We start from the raw sequence: 12866 nt of genomic DNA on the forward strand, positions 1-12866 counted from the left end.
AACTCCGCACCGGCTAGATGGGCTGCCCAGTCTGCTGCTGCGTCGCGCACATATCCTCGCGACATTTGGGTTAGAGTTCGAATGGGTCTTTCAGTCTGGCCATCCGTCTGCGGATGAGCGCGCGTCGAGAGTAACCGCCTGATTCCAGACCGCTTACAGAACGATCCGCGAAACCCACTCACGAACTTGGGATCCCTGTTCGAGACTATCGATTTGGGAAACCCGTGTAAGCACCACACGCCGACGAAGAAACAATTCGCGAACTGCCTTGCTGTCACTGAGGAATGCAAGGGAATAAATTGGCCCATTTTCGATAGCCTGTCCACTACCACACATCTGGAATCATATGCACGCCCTCCTGATAGTGGTAAACCGGTCACGAAGACTGCCACGGCTTCTCTGGTATGTGTAAGGGCTGCAACAACCCTGGTGACCTGGTACATTTAGGCTTGTTTTTCTGACATTGAATGGACGTGTAACATATTCGTGTACTCGGCTTGCAAGCTTCGGTTCTATCGGCAGCGGTACACCGTCAGCTCTCTACGACCTCGGCTCCGCGGTGCGAGGGTTGTTTACTCTGCAGGCAGACCGTCTCTTTCTTTGATGCATACGGGGGTTGTGGTGGAACAGCGCTGGTTCTCGCTACAACGGTTCTACCTCTGGAGGGCGGGCTTAGGTCAAGCACTTGTTGACCACTGCCGCGGTAAGCTCTTGCAACACGCCCCATGGTGGAGCTTTTTCTCACTGTGGTGCAGTCCCAATGTGACCCGTCGACTGGAAAAACACATGAGGTCTTCTGATGCGGCGCGGAAAGAGTGATGCATCCTTGCGGACCTTTCACCGAACTGCCAGTCTTCCCAGCGCACCAGTAGTGGTTTGGAAATTTCTTTGCTGCCTCGCTGTGTCTCAGGTTCTGCATCGTCACCTGGAAATTCCTTTGCCTGCCTCCTTGCGTCCCAGGTTCTGCATTGTCGTCATGCGGGCAGCCACGTCACGCAGCCCAGCTCAGGATCCGAAGCAGATCGCGCCACACATATGGGGAGAGGCGGAAGACAGTACGTCAGGTTGTCAACTGAAAGCGAGTGGGCGCGTGTCACCCAGGGCTCAGACACGCAGCATGGCTACCACCAGGAGACCTGTGGCAGCACTGGCACCGGCTGTGACCCCACGAGCGTCAGATGTTGGCGCAGGGGGGGACTCCGTCATTGAGCCTGTCAGATCTTCCTTGGGGACCGTGATACGGACCGTGCAGACGCTCTCGGGAGTAGCAATTGACGCGGGAGATACAGCCCCGGGGCTGCTGCCGGGACGGAGTGCGTCGCTTTCTCCGGAGGGGGGAGCAACGGGGACGGAAGAGCTCGGTGGCTGGGGGAGGCTAGCGGACGGGGGATCACATGTGTAGCATAGGTGCCGTTCCGCTTCTGGGTAGGAAGTGTACAGGAATGTGTACACTGATTTGTCGCCGCTCCCCCCGTCTTCTGCTGCCTCTGTGAGCGCCGCGCCGGCGACTAACTGTGTGAGAGGGGTCGGCTCTGTTGCGCATCCATTGCCGTCCTCAGCAACCTGAAAAACCTTTTTCAAGTCATTTCCTTCGTCCTCTTCCTTCGGGCCGAGTGTATGTGAAGCAGCACACTTGAACCTGAGAGGCTCGCCCTTCTTCGCGCGCAGTTCCAATTTCTGACCAGCTGCCCTGCCCACTTGGTCTTTACCGCATTCGGGGATTTGAGAACCAGCGCCGCCCGCGTCGCTCGCCTGGACCCTTTTAAGGCAAAGATGAAACGCCACACCAAGAAGGAGGGCGCTCGCCACGGTAAGAGCAAAGCTGCGACTTGGTCCGTAGTATCTCATTGTGCGCAGAGTCCTGAGCAGGTTCGACTACGAAACACCAGAAAAGGTAGCGCTGGCGGCGGAAGCTTGTCCATCTGTTGCGCCAGGGGAAAACTCGTGTGATGAGGCGTGTCTTTTCCTAGGGCGGCGGATCTCAACCGCCTCAAGGGGGGCCGGGTGTGCAGCGTGCTCTCGTGTGATGGGGGGCCCCTAGCGCTATAGCCCGTTGAATCGTACAGGAGTGGGGGCGGCCGCCCTGGCTCCAGGCTTCGGACGCAAACTTCTCCGATCGGATGCCGAACGCAGTAGCCGCGTGGCCGCACTCAGACCAGCGAAAACTGCTGACACACACAAGTATCTCGTCGTAAGCTTAACTTCTTCCATACTTACACTTTATGCTTCCGTTTTCTAGGATAGCGCCAAACAAATCCTTTCTTGTGCCACCTCGATGGCTGAAGAGAACGTGACAAGAGAATGCGGCAACTGAATACTCGCGAGGGGACTCATCATCTGAAGACGAGATACCGGTTCCCGGAGGATATCGGTTCGGAGATAATATACCTGCGGGTCCGGCTTCTTCCCGGCCCACTTAGTGGCAGAGAGCAGAGGTGCACGCCGCCAGCATTGCCGCAAACCGTGGCGCCCGCGACCCACGGCGCCAAGGCGGAGCGCGGTGCGGCCGCGGAGGGGGTCGTCGGAGGAGCGACATCGGAGCGGAACGGGAGTTTTTCCCTTTCCATTGTTCCGGGGTAGTGCCAGAGAGTACAGGCGGCGGCAAGGATACAGGTCTGTACGGCGCTTCGCCCTGCGGCTAGAGGTCGGCGGAGCGCAACTTTCGGCAGGAGCCCAGCGGTGGTCTCCGGCGAGGAAGTTGGGGCTCACACCGTCCCAGTAGTTTGCGGTTGTAGCTGGAAGTGCTCTATTTTAGCTATCCGTAATGTAGTCCGGTTAGGGCGCCGAACGAGTCAGTCGCTGTACCAAGCCGGAGCACTGCGAAGCAACCCACAGTGCCGCGACCGGGTAAGTGGTGATGCGCGCAGCACTGAAGTTTTCTCTACCAAACACGCGTCATCGGCAAGTACGGGGCTGCTTCTGCACGTCTAGATAACCCTCTCATTCATTCCAGTAGCAATACTGTTACCACGCGCTCTTTGTAATCTCTTACACATCAATCACTTCTCTTAGTCCTTTCCTTCTTAGCCCCCATAGTCTGCAGCACATGATGGATGAAGGACGTGTGGCATACAGGTTACAAGTTCAAAGAAAGAAAAAGGAGAGAACGAAGAAGGAAACAGCAACTGAGAAAATGTGTATGTATGTGTATGTCACTACTAGCTCGTTGGAAAGATATTCAATACACCTCATCCTCCTCGTCTCGTCTCTCGTTTCCTCTGCTTTCCTACACCAGATGAACGATCGAGAGACACGCTGTGAATGATTTAGACTTCTTTCATATTATTCTTTTCTGACAAGACCGACAAAGCTCCTTTTTTGTAAGCAAAAGCAGACGCAAGGATTACACAAAAAGAGAGAGTGAGAGGAGAAGAGAAAAAGATCTTTAGAGAAAGCGATGAAGAAAACGGAGGAAGTAGAAGAATCTCTTTTGCTTCATACATGAGCTTGTTTCTTGAGGTGTTTGAACGCTTGGTCTTTTATCCACTGCTTGTCATGTGGAACGTAGCAGTTCGAACGACGATCTTGTCTGAAGAAGAGACACGGAAGAGCAAACAAAGAGAAGGAAACACGAACTCCCTTCAACAACATTCCTACCGCTCTTTTCTTATCTATCCATATAATACATGTACACATGCACATATATAACGCATACACATAGGAAGCACAACATATATCTATCTCTATGTATGTATGTGTACATCACACGGACATGATCACAAGAAACTCAGCAGTCTTCTTCTTCTTCCTGCTACTACCACCACCACCATCGGCCGGATTCTCTACTTGCTGCTGCATCTCTCTAACTTGAGTAGAAAAAGTGAAGAGAAGAACATTGTCCTCACTGATATCAACATCTATGGTCTCACATCGAAAGAAAGAGGAAATCTCTTCAGCCTCCTTATCAGAACAAGCTTCTTCGGTTCTTCTTCGTTGCTATTCTTATGAGATGAGCCATTGAACAGAAGAGGAGAATGAGAAGAGCCACTGAACTTTCTCATTCTCTTCTTCTTCTACTGCCTATCCATCCCCCTTACATTTGGCTCCTCGACGAGGCATTCTTTTGCCGTAGCTCTCTACAGCTGACAACTCTGTATTCCTCGGAAGAAGAAAGAAGAGACAACAAGACACAAAGAAAAAAAGACAAGAGAGGAAATGTTTCTCTGACATGAAGGACTAACTTACACAAGGAAACACATGTCCCGTAGAGTATCAATGTAGGAAAAGAGGTCATTAACATCGTAGGTGATGTTCTTCAAGTTCGGATTAGCCGCCTTTAAAGCTTGTTCATACAGCTGGCAGACACCATCGAGAGCTAGAGATAGAGACTCGTAATCGATGTATGTCCTTGTATCTTTTCGATCAGAGAACTGGACTAGAAGAATTGTATGATCCTGCAAAAGGAACGAACAACAAAACAAGAAAAATACCATCCCATTTCCAACTCCTGTCTTTCTCTCTGCATCGAAGCAAAACGACGTCATCCGTCACTCTTTCTTTCTACAAACAATAGAAGGGCCTCCTCAGTCACTCGGTCAATACGAAGGAAATCTCTTCATGCAGATACACGGCAGACACATTTTCAAGCCAACCGCTCCTTTACTTCTCAAGCCGTCCAGAGGTTCAAATGGCACTCCTGTCTAGTTTGTATCTCTACAGAAGTGGAATGAAGAGCCTACAACTTGAGTACCATCTATAGACATATCTCTCTTACATACGTATATCTGCCTATCGCGGAGGTGTCAATGATATTTTCCCCTCTTAAGGTTGTAGTGTAGACTTCACTTGCACCGACGTCTTCAGAAATCTACCTAGTAGCTTCTACTGTGTATGTGGAAGAAATACACAGTCATATTGAGCACAAGGGTGAATGCTTTTTGCAAGAGCTGAGGTCCCGTTGCAAAGCATACCGGGGTGCCCTGGTGTGAAAAAGACTGAAGACGCATGTACAGAGAGTTGGAGAAAGAAGAGGAGGGTAAGACAGAGGCTAAATTTCTTCATAGATTCTGTCATACAAATAGGTATGTCTTGCTGTAATCGGACTCGGGGGCTCAAACTTAAATGGCATCACTCTCACACACACATTCGTCAGGATCAATCAGTCGACGACTTTCCCTCCTTCTCTTTGCCACATATGAACAAGGTGAAAGTGTTGGAAGTTCTGCAAAATCCCTGCTAATGCATCTCCCCCATATTGTCCGCGTATGGAGACATGTATGGTAAGGACAACATACACCCCATCTGTGTAAAGACTAGGTGTATCTGTACACGCGACAAAAACAGATGAAGACGTCCTACGCATATACATCACTACTCTAACCCGTCTTCTTGTGAATGAATATTCTCTTCGGGATCTGTCTATCTATAGAGGTATCTCTATCTGTATCATCAACAAGAGAAAGACAGATCCAGCGTGTGGAAGATTCGCTTTCTTCAGCAAGACGACAGAATGAGAGACTTCTTTTTCTTTCTGGTTTTCCTGTCGTTCCTTCGCGTGAAAGCGACGAAAATGACTTTCACCTCCGTAGCAGCCAGAGAGAAGAGACAGCCTTAGAATTCCCTCTCTTTCAGGTCTTCGGCTTGTTGCTCACCATCTTGACAAAGGTGCTGAGAAAAGGGTCTCCCTGTAGGACTACAAAGAAGTAAAGATTGAATGGATCGTTGATCTTTAGTCCAACAACGTAGCTCAAAGGGCTGACCAGAGAGGGAGAAAGAGAAGAAGTATATGTAAAAGGTCCTTTTTTACAGAAGGGGAACAAGTGTAAGACAAACAAACACAGCGAGAGCGTCTTCTGAGATGGGTCTATCTCTAGCTTGTTCACTCTCAAAAGAGAGGGGAGTGTAGGTCTTCTCTTCTTCCTCAGCCTTCTTCCCCCCAAAGAAAAAGAAGCCTCCTATGCGTACTGGGGTGGTTTGTTTTCTTTTCGTCGCGGTGAGTGTGAAGAGGAGAGTCTTTGGCTTTGCCAAGAGAAGCACAAAAAGCTGTGGGTGGGTACTGAGTAGTTGAAAGGCGGGAAAGAAAAGACCAAGAAAACAATGGAAAACCGAGAGACGGAAGAACAGAAGATGGACGAAAGAAAGGGACCGGGACGGGGGAGTCACTGAAAGGAAACAAATGATGAAACAAGAAGGAACTCTGGAATGAGCAGGAAGGTAAAGGTGAAGAAAATTTTCGAAAACCGGAAAAACGGGAGACGAATGGGGTGTATGTACACCGGAAAAGAAGAGCAGACCGCAAAGACAGCGGAAGACTGTTCATGAAGAAACTAAGATCTGACTGAAAACCAACTGCTTCTCAGTATGATAGAAGCGACATATAAGAGATTGCTCTTTTCTAAGGACGAAGCTCTTCTGTAGCTCTCTGCGTTTTCTCGTATCGATGGAGAGGCGGTGGACGTCATACGACAAGCAATTCCCTACGAGCGGAAAGCAAAACACTCTACGGAGGCTGAGTCATGAAAACAGAAAAGCCCGACTGGTGTTGACATATGCAAATGAAAAATACGTAACTCGACGGAAAGAAAAAGAATCGCCTCATGGTGAATTGGACGTGACGGTTGGTTGGGGTATCTTCCTCCTGCTGCTTCTTCCGGTGTACGTACACCCCAACAGCAGCTGCATTACGTGTACTAGGACTGTGTTCGCTGTTCTGGGAAGCAAGAAGAACACAGTAGTACTTAGTCTATTTTAGTTCTTGGGGACTGTTAGCCTACCTGTCTCTGTTGTATTAGTTCCTGTGCGACTACGACTTCTATATCTATGATTCTTTCTTGATCTGAGGTCTCTACATTGTGAAGCACTACCATCGACGACACCTTCCTCTTGGGGTAGGCAGGGAGGGAGTGTCGATGTACACTACGAAACTCGGAGAAACGAGAATAAAGCTCAGGCGCTGCAGAATTTGCTCTTCAGTCACCTTCCACTTTCCTGACGGAAATGTGTGAGCCGATGTGAGCTGACGGTGACGGCATACCTGCTTGACTGAGGTGTACATACACCCGAAGGGCAGGTGGTTGTATGCATTGTACACTTCAGCATGAGGTGTTGTATATCCAACTGTGTGCTCGCAGTTTCTTCTCTTTCTCCCTACAGTTGTTTTTCTTTGGCTTCCGGTTTTCTTCCCTGTCAAACACGTCGAAAGAGAAGCAGTCAGTCGTCTTATAGATGAACACGGTGACAGAACACAATCCGAATCGCTGATACCGAAGAAAAGGGCTTGAAGAGGGGGGGTGGTGTGCATGCAATCGGGAGAAAGGAGAATCAAGCAGGGGAGAAGAAAGCTTTTAGCCGCAGCCTACTTTTCTCCCTGACTCCGTGTTTCGCCTGAACGATTCGTTCCTCTCACGTTTCGTGTTTCTTTTGTTCTTTCTTCTCCTTTTCGTGTCATTGTCTTTGTCTTTTTCTTGATCTTTGGCGGAAGAAAGAAGAGGGGAGGGAAAAGGAGAAACGAGATGGATAGATATTCGTACTTGAGCTCAAGAGGAAGTTCGTCAAAGGAAAGACAAGAGTCAGTTGGTTCTCTCACGTGATCTTCCTTCATCAGACAGTCCTAGAAAACTAAGAAAGGAAGAAAGGAAAGATGTTAGTGTGATGTGGCTAGGCTTTTTTTCTTCTTCCCTATTTCTCGTCGTCAGAAGTTCCTCAGCAGTCCGTTAGGATAATGGTATTCTTCATGAAGAAGCTGTCTAGCTCTTCGTGTGTTTCTGTTTGTCGGGTTTAGATGAAGGAGAGAGAAAATCTTTCAAGAGAGCTAGTTGTCCTCTTTACTCATCCGATCTTCTTCTTATGAGTTTTCCTCTCTGATCACAACGTCCTTTGTGCACATCTCTTCTTTCTTTTCTATCTTTCCTCTCTTGTCCGTGTGTTGACATGCTGATGAAAGACACTCTTTCAAGTCTGCTGAGAGGTTACTTTCCTTCTCTTTCTTTCCTTCTACTACTGCCTCATTTTCTCCCTCTCTTTGGAGCACCGTCTCCGCCGGCGAAGAAGAGGAAAAAAAAAAGAGAACCTGTCTGTGCTTTTCTTTCTACCCTCGGTCTCTTTTTCTACAAGAAACGATCGATCGGAAAGCTAGTGGAAGGAGTGTAATTCGTCCGTTTAAATTCCGGACAAGGGCAAAGAGAGACTGTATGGTTGAATTAGTGGATCTCTACGTCTGTCATCTGTTCTGAGCGCGTATTGATCGATGTTTTTCCAACTGATCTAGACAGCCTCGTGCAGAGCGTCTTTATCTGTGCCTTCAATCGATCTTTGCGACTTCTTCAAAACCAAGAGTGAAGGCGTAGGAAAACCTTCTTACACTCTCCCAAGCTCTTCCTTGAAAAGACGTCTCACCGACTTTTTGCTTCTTGCGCATGCAAAGGACAGTAGGAGGAGGACAGAAAGAAGGGGATTTTTTGATTGTTGAGAGGAGAGAGATTCTTTGTCGTGTGAAACTCTTTTGTGTGTGTCTCTCTCCTGCTTTTTTCTCTCTCATCTTGTTTCTCTCTACGATCTGCTAGAAGAGAAAGACGCTGCCCGGACTTCACTACCTAACACGCCGTGCCCTCCGGTGTATATACACCCCACTTATCCCTCAGCTCACCACTCTCTTGTTTCGTTTTCCTTTGCCCGTCTTTCTTTTCTCCCTCTCCACACGTCCTTCACGCTCTGTTTTTTTCCAAAGAAAGGAAGAGCTTTCTCGAGTCTTTTTCTCTTTCACTCGACCTTCTCAAAATGCTGAAACTCTACGGGGCAGGAAGAGGGAAGCGTCCACCACCAGTATCTACAGCAGCGCAGCAGTCTTCTTCATCGTCGTGTTCTTCTTCTTCTTCCGATATAACCAACAAGGAATGTCCCCCTGCAAGTGACCCATCAAGAGTGCCTGGGGAAGAAAGAGCGACTGATGGATCTTCTTCTTCTTCTTGTGGAGCGAAGCATCTCTCTAATGAGGCAGATAACTCAAGTGCATGTAGCAGTCGACAGCGTGAAGATGAAGGCGGGAGAGAGAGAAGGAGATTTCCAGGTGAGATTCGTCTTCAGAAAGAACTCGAAGATTTAGATCTACCAGACCAATGCCAGTTGACTTTCTCCTCCAAATCTTCTCACTCTTTTCAAGAAGGAAGAAACCCTCCTCCTCAGCCAGGCGCGAAAGGACAACAAGAGATGGGAGGTGTTGGCTCATCGTCTTTATCAGAAAGCTCGTCAAAGAAGAATTCAAATGTCACCTCAACTTCAACAGGTCTTTCCTCCTCTTCGTCATCGTCTTCCTCTCTTTTAGAAATGAACCTAGAAATCAAACCTGACGATGGCTACTGGAGAGGTGGCAAGTTCGTCTTTTATCTTACTGTCCCGTTCAGCTACCCTCATGATCCTCCTAAAGTCAAATGCGCAGATCAGGTAGGATCTATCACTCTCTTTCTCTTTCTCTCCTTCTCTTTCTGTCTTGTACTGACTCCTAGACGTGACGAGTTGGTGATTTGTCTCATCTTTGTGTAAAATGTAGAATTCTATCTCCTTCAGTCTCCATTCCACTTCGTATAGAGATATACGTTTTTGCGGATGTATGTGTAGATAGAGATCGATCTGACGATTCATGGTAATGAAAGGAGAGGGTTGGGGGATCTTCACGAAGACAGGCGTATAAGTGTCGTGTTCACATACATACATATTCATACACATACCTATTCATAGATACAGTTCATGCATGCATATTCATACACGTGGATAGTTGTACATTTGCATAGGAATGTCCAGATAGATGTCGAGATATGGAGGACGCTGCAGGGGATGGCTGGATGTATGGAGTGTCTGGAGATCGGACATGGTGGTGCTTCTGCAATTCACTCTATAAGCACATGCAGATGTTCTGTTAGCGGAGAGGCGGAGGAGAAACATGATAAGCTGCGAGGAGATAGATAGATAGATAGACATGGCTCTTTTCCACTGTATGTATATACACAACTCATCGATCCCCTTTCAAAAGAAGATGATCTATAATCTGTGAGTCTCTTCTAGAAGGGGGGGGATAGATAGATGCGCGATTGTGTCGATACGCCGTCGTGTGATGTATGTAGATTTTTCATCCCAACATCGATGCGCAGGGGAATGTCTGTTTGAACATACTACGAGAAGACTGGAAACCCGTCCTTTCTCTCTCCGCTGTTATCTACGGCATTCTCCATCTCTTCCTTGTGAGCCCTCTCTCTCTCTTTTTCTCGCAAAAAAGTCGTGATGGATTCAGACTGGTGGAGCTAAACATCATACATCTACTTTGGCTTGGAGATATATCATACACAACGATATCTGTATTCATGTATATCTATTTCTATATGTGTATATACAGATACATATCTATATATCTATCTATATACTGCGAAAGACCTTCATGTAATGCACGTAGGCATATGCAAGCAAGAAAGGAGAGATGCATACATATATACATATATGTACTTCTAGTGGGATCTATCTATCTATCTATCTATGTCAACTCAAAACATTGGAGTCGAGTGTAGAGATACACAAACCATATAGATCTCTAAGGCCCTGTCGAGTTAAGATGTATATAGAGCCGAGCAACAGTGTGTAAAGAATCTTCCCTATCTTTATTCAGAGGAATCTATTCCTATGTCGACCCATCATGCTCCAGTCACAGTTATATCTCTCGATCTCCTATACCGTTTTCATCTTTCTCCCATGTTTCTCTCTATCTTCTTTCCTTACACCCATATATCACATACAGCGTGTATACGCTCATATGTCTACGTATGATATATGTATACTTCATATAGAGTCTCGATGCGAACTCTTTCTACGTTTTGTTCTTTCCGATTCAAGGTAGATAGTTGACAATGCTCGAAGTCTTTGCGTTTTCTTTTTTCTCAAGTCTTTTTTCTTCTTATCTTTGCCTTTACTTCTCTTTCATAGTAGCTCTCTTTTCATCGTCTTCTTCTTTGTTGTCTTGATGCTATTTTTCTATCCTGATCTTTTCGTCTTCTTTTTTCTCCCCTTCTTCTTTAAGGAGCCGAATCCAAACGATCCATTGAATCAGGAGGCGGCTCAGTTACTTCGTACAGATCCAGGAGAATTCCAGCGGCAGGTCTTTCGTTCTCTCTTTCCTTCTTCTTCTTCTTATCACTATGGAACTCAAGCTTCAACAAGAAGAAAAGTCTTTCAGACAACAGGAAAGAAAGTGTATTCTTAGTTCGCACTCCAGGGAGATCGATGAACCGCTTGATAAGAAAGATAAAGAAGGAAGGAACGGGATTGATTCGAAAGAAAGAATGAAAGACACGGGAGAAAGGAACGTCACGGAACATACACACACGTTCATAAGAAGATCTTCTCTCTTCTCTCCTGACCTGTCATCTTCTCGAGAAAAGATAGATGCTCTGGATACATCGATAGGCTAGATACATTCATAGGTGTGGGACAGGAAGTGTACCGACCATATACGTAGACGCATATCTATCTCTCTCTCTATATACAACTGGAACTGGTTATATATCTAGATATATGTATATATTTATATGTATTTGTGTATATACCGACGCAGGAGTATGCGTGGAGGAAGGATTGGCTTGAAAGTTTTCTATAGAGCTAAGTCCGTCTTTCTCAACATCTAGGAGACGGTGAGAGTTCTCTTTCCTAGATTAATGATTCTTTGTGGTTAGGTGTATGTACAGGTCTGTCTTTTGTTTTTCCCCCTCATACAGTATGATAGAGCAGCAAGAGCAGAACAGGCACACACAGCGTGTAGAAGAACTTCTCTTCTTCTTCTTCGTGAAGAAACGATCTTTTTTACCTTTCTGTCTTTCTTGTTTTTTTCTGATTCAAACTCACACCCTTCGTTCTTTGCATTTCCAAAGGCACAGGATAGATTCTTTTTCAAGCAATGTGAGGTGGGGTGAGGTTTCCCTCTATCTATTATGTACCTACCAGTCTCAGTCTCTCTTCTGATTTCTCTTAGGTTCATGTTTTTCTTTCACCGCCCTTCTGTCGTGTAGATACAACTGTTGGCTGTTGGTACTCACCTCTCACCCCTGTGTTGATTTACGTAGGTATATACTTTTACACATATGTGTAGGTAGATATAGAGATACGTCTTCATACATATGTGTATGGCCTCGATCGTTGGAGCATTGGATGTTTTTTCATGTTTCCCTTTCTGTACACGGGAATGTAGTGTAGTTACACGTCATCTCATGTCCGTTCTTTGAGTTTCCGGTGTCACTCGTAAAATCTTCCCCTTAGTAATCGATCGATCCGTTCACCTCGTTTTTCACCTCTCTCCTCTTCATATCTTGTAAAGAAAAAACAACCTTCCGTCTTCGAAATTTCTTGACTCAAAGAGCCCCTACGGTAGTGGCGGTGGTGGTGGTAATGCAGAGAAATCTCTTCCCCCCCTGTCGGATAACTAGCCCCTTGTTACTAACGGAGAAGAGAGGGGATGTCACGCGAAAGAAGAGAAAAGTACATCAAGCAAAGAGTTCCTCTTGCTCTTTACTGATGATAATCACTTTCTGGGGAAGACATCGTATGTACAGAGTCTATATATACGCCTCCATGATCTTCGAGAGGGGCGTGCGAGGACGTAATAGTTTGTTTCTACATACTCAGGTGGTAGTCGTCGCAATAATAGCCGTAGGTTGCGAGTGAATCTGGCGCTCGATGGCATCTCTCCGGTTCATCGAGAGATTCTCAACAGCAACGTTGAAACCCCCCGACGGCTGGGCTACCCCCCGTCTTTACTCTAGGGCGGTGACCATGAATCGTCTTGGCTCTCGGGAAGTTAGTCATCTCTGGTGTACAAGGTCCTCAGCCCCACCCAGCGATTGGTACCTGGAGTAGACAGCTTATTCATAGTCGGAAGAAAGTCTATTCTATCG

General features: G+C 46.9%; 3 protein-coding genes across 3 annotated transcripts; 2 read left to right on the forward strand and 1 right to left on the reverse strand.

Moving 5' to 3' along the window:
• Positions 1-407: 407 nt before the first annotated feature.
• CSUI_010941 (uncharacterized protein) lies at positions 408-2615 on the forward strand. The gene is made up of 2 exons (XM_068071042.1): positions 408-703; positions 961-2615. The coding sequence occupies exon 2, from the start codon at positions 977-979 to the stop codon at positions 1400-1402; it is 426 nt and encodes a 141-aa protein (XP_067916979.1). The 5' UTR covers positions 408-703; positions 961-976; the 3' UTR covers positions 1403-2615.
• A 412-nt stretch (positions 2616-3027) lies between these two features.
• On the reverse strand, positions 3028-7061 carry CSUI_010942 (uncharacterized protein). Its single transcript, XM_068071043.1, has 4 exons — positions 6974-7061; positions 5592-6101; positions 4038-4394; positions 3028-3529 (listed from the first exon to the last, which is right to left on the reverse strand). Exons 1-2 carry the CDS (start codon positions 7036-7038, stop codon positions 5861-5863), a joined length of 306 nt encoding a protein of 101 aa, XP_067916980.1. The 5' UTR covers positions 7039-7061; the 3' UTR covers positions 3028-3529; positions 4038-4394; positions 5592-5860.
• Positions 7062-7328: 267 nt separating this feature from the next.
• On the forward strand, positions 7329-12337 carry CSUI_010943 (nedd8-conjugating enzyme ubc12). The gene is made up of 2 exons (XM_068071044.1): positions 7329-9378; positions 11000-12337. The coding sequence occupies exons 1-2, from the start codon at positions 8716-8718 to the stop codon at positions 11180-11182; spliced, it is 846 nt and encodes a 281-aa protein (XP_067916981.1). The 5' UTR covers positions 7329-8715; the 3' UTR covers positions 11183-12337.
• Positions 12338-12866: the final 529 nt, after the last annotated feature.

This window comes from Cystoisospora suis, assembly GCF_002600585.1.
Source record: "Cystoisospora suis strain Wien I chromosome Unknown contig_8983, whole genome shotgun sequence".
Classification (NCBI taxonomy): Eukaryota; Apicomplexa; class Conoidasida; order Eucoccidiorida; family Sarcocystidae; genus Cystoisospora; species Cystoisospora suis.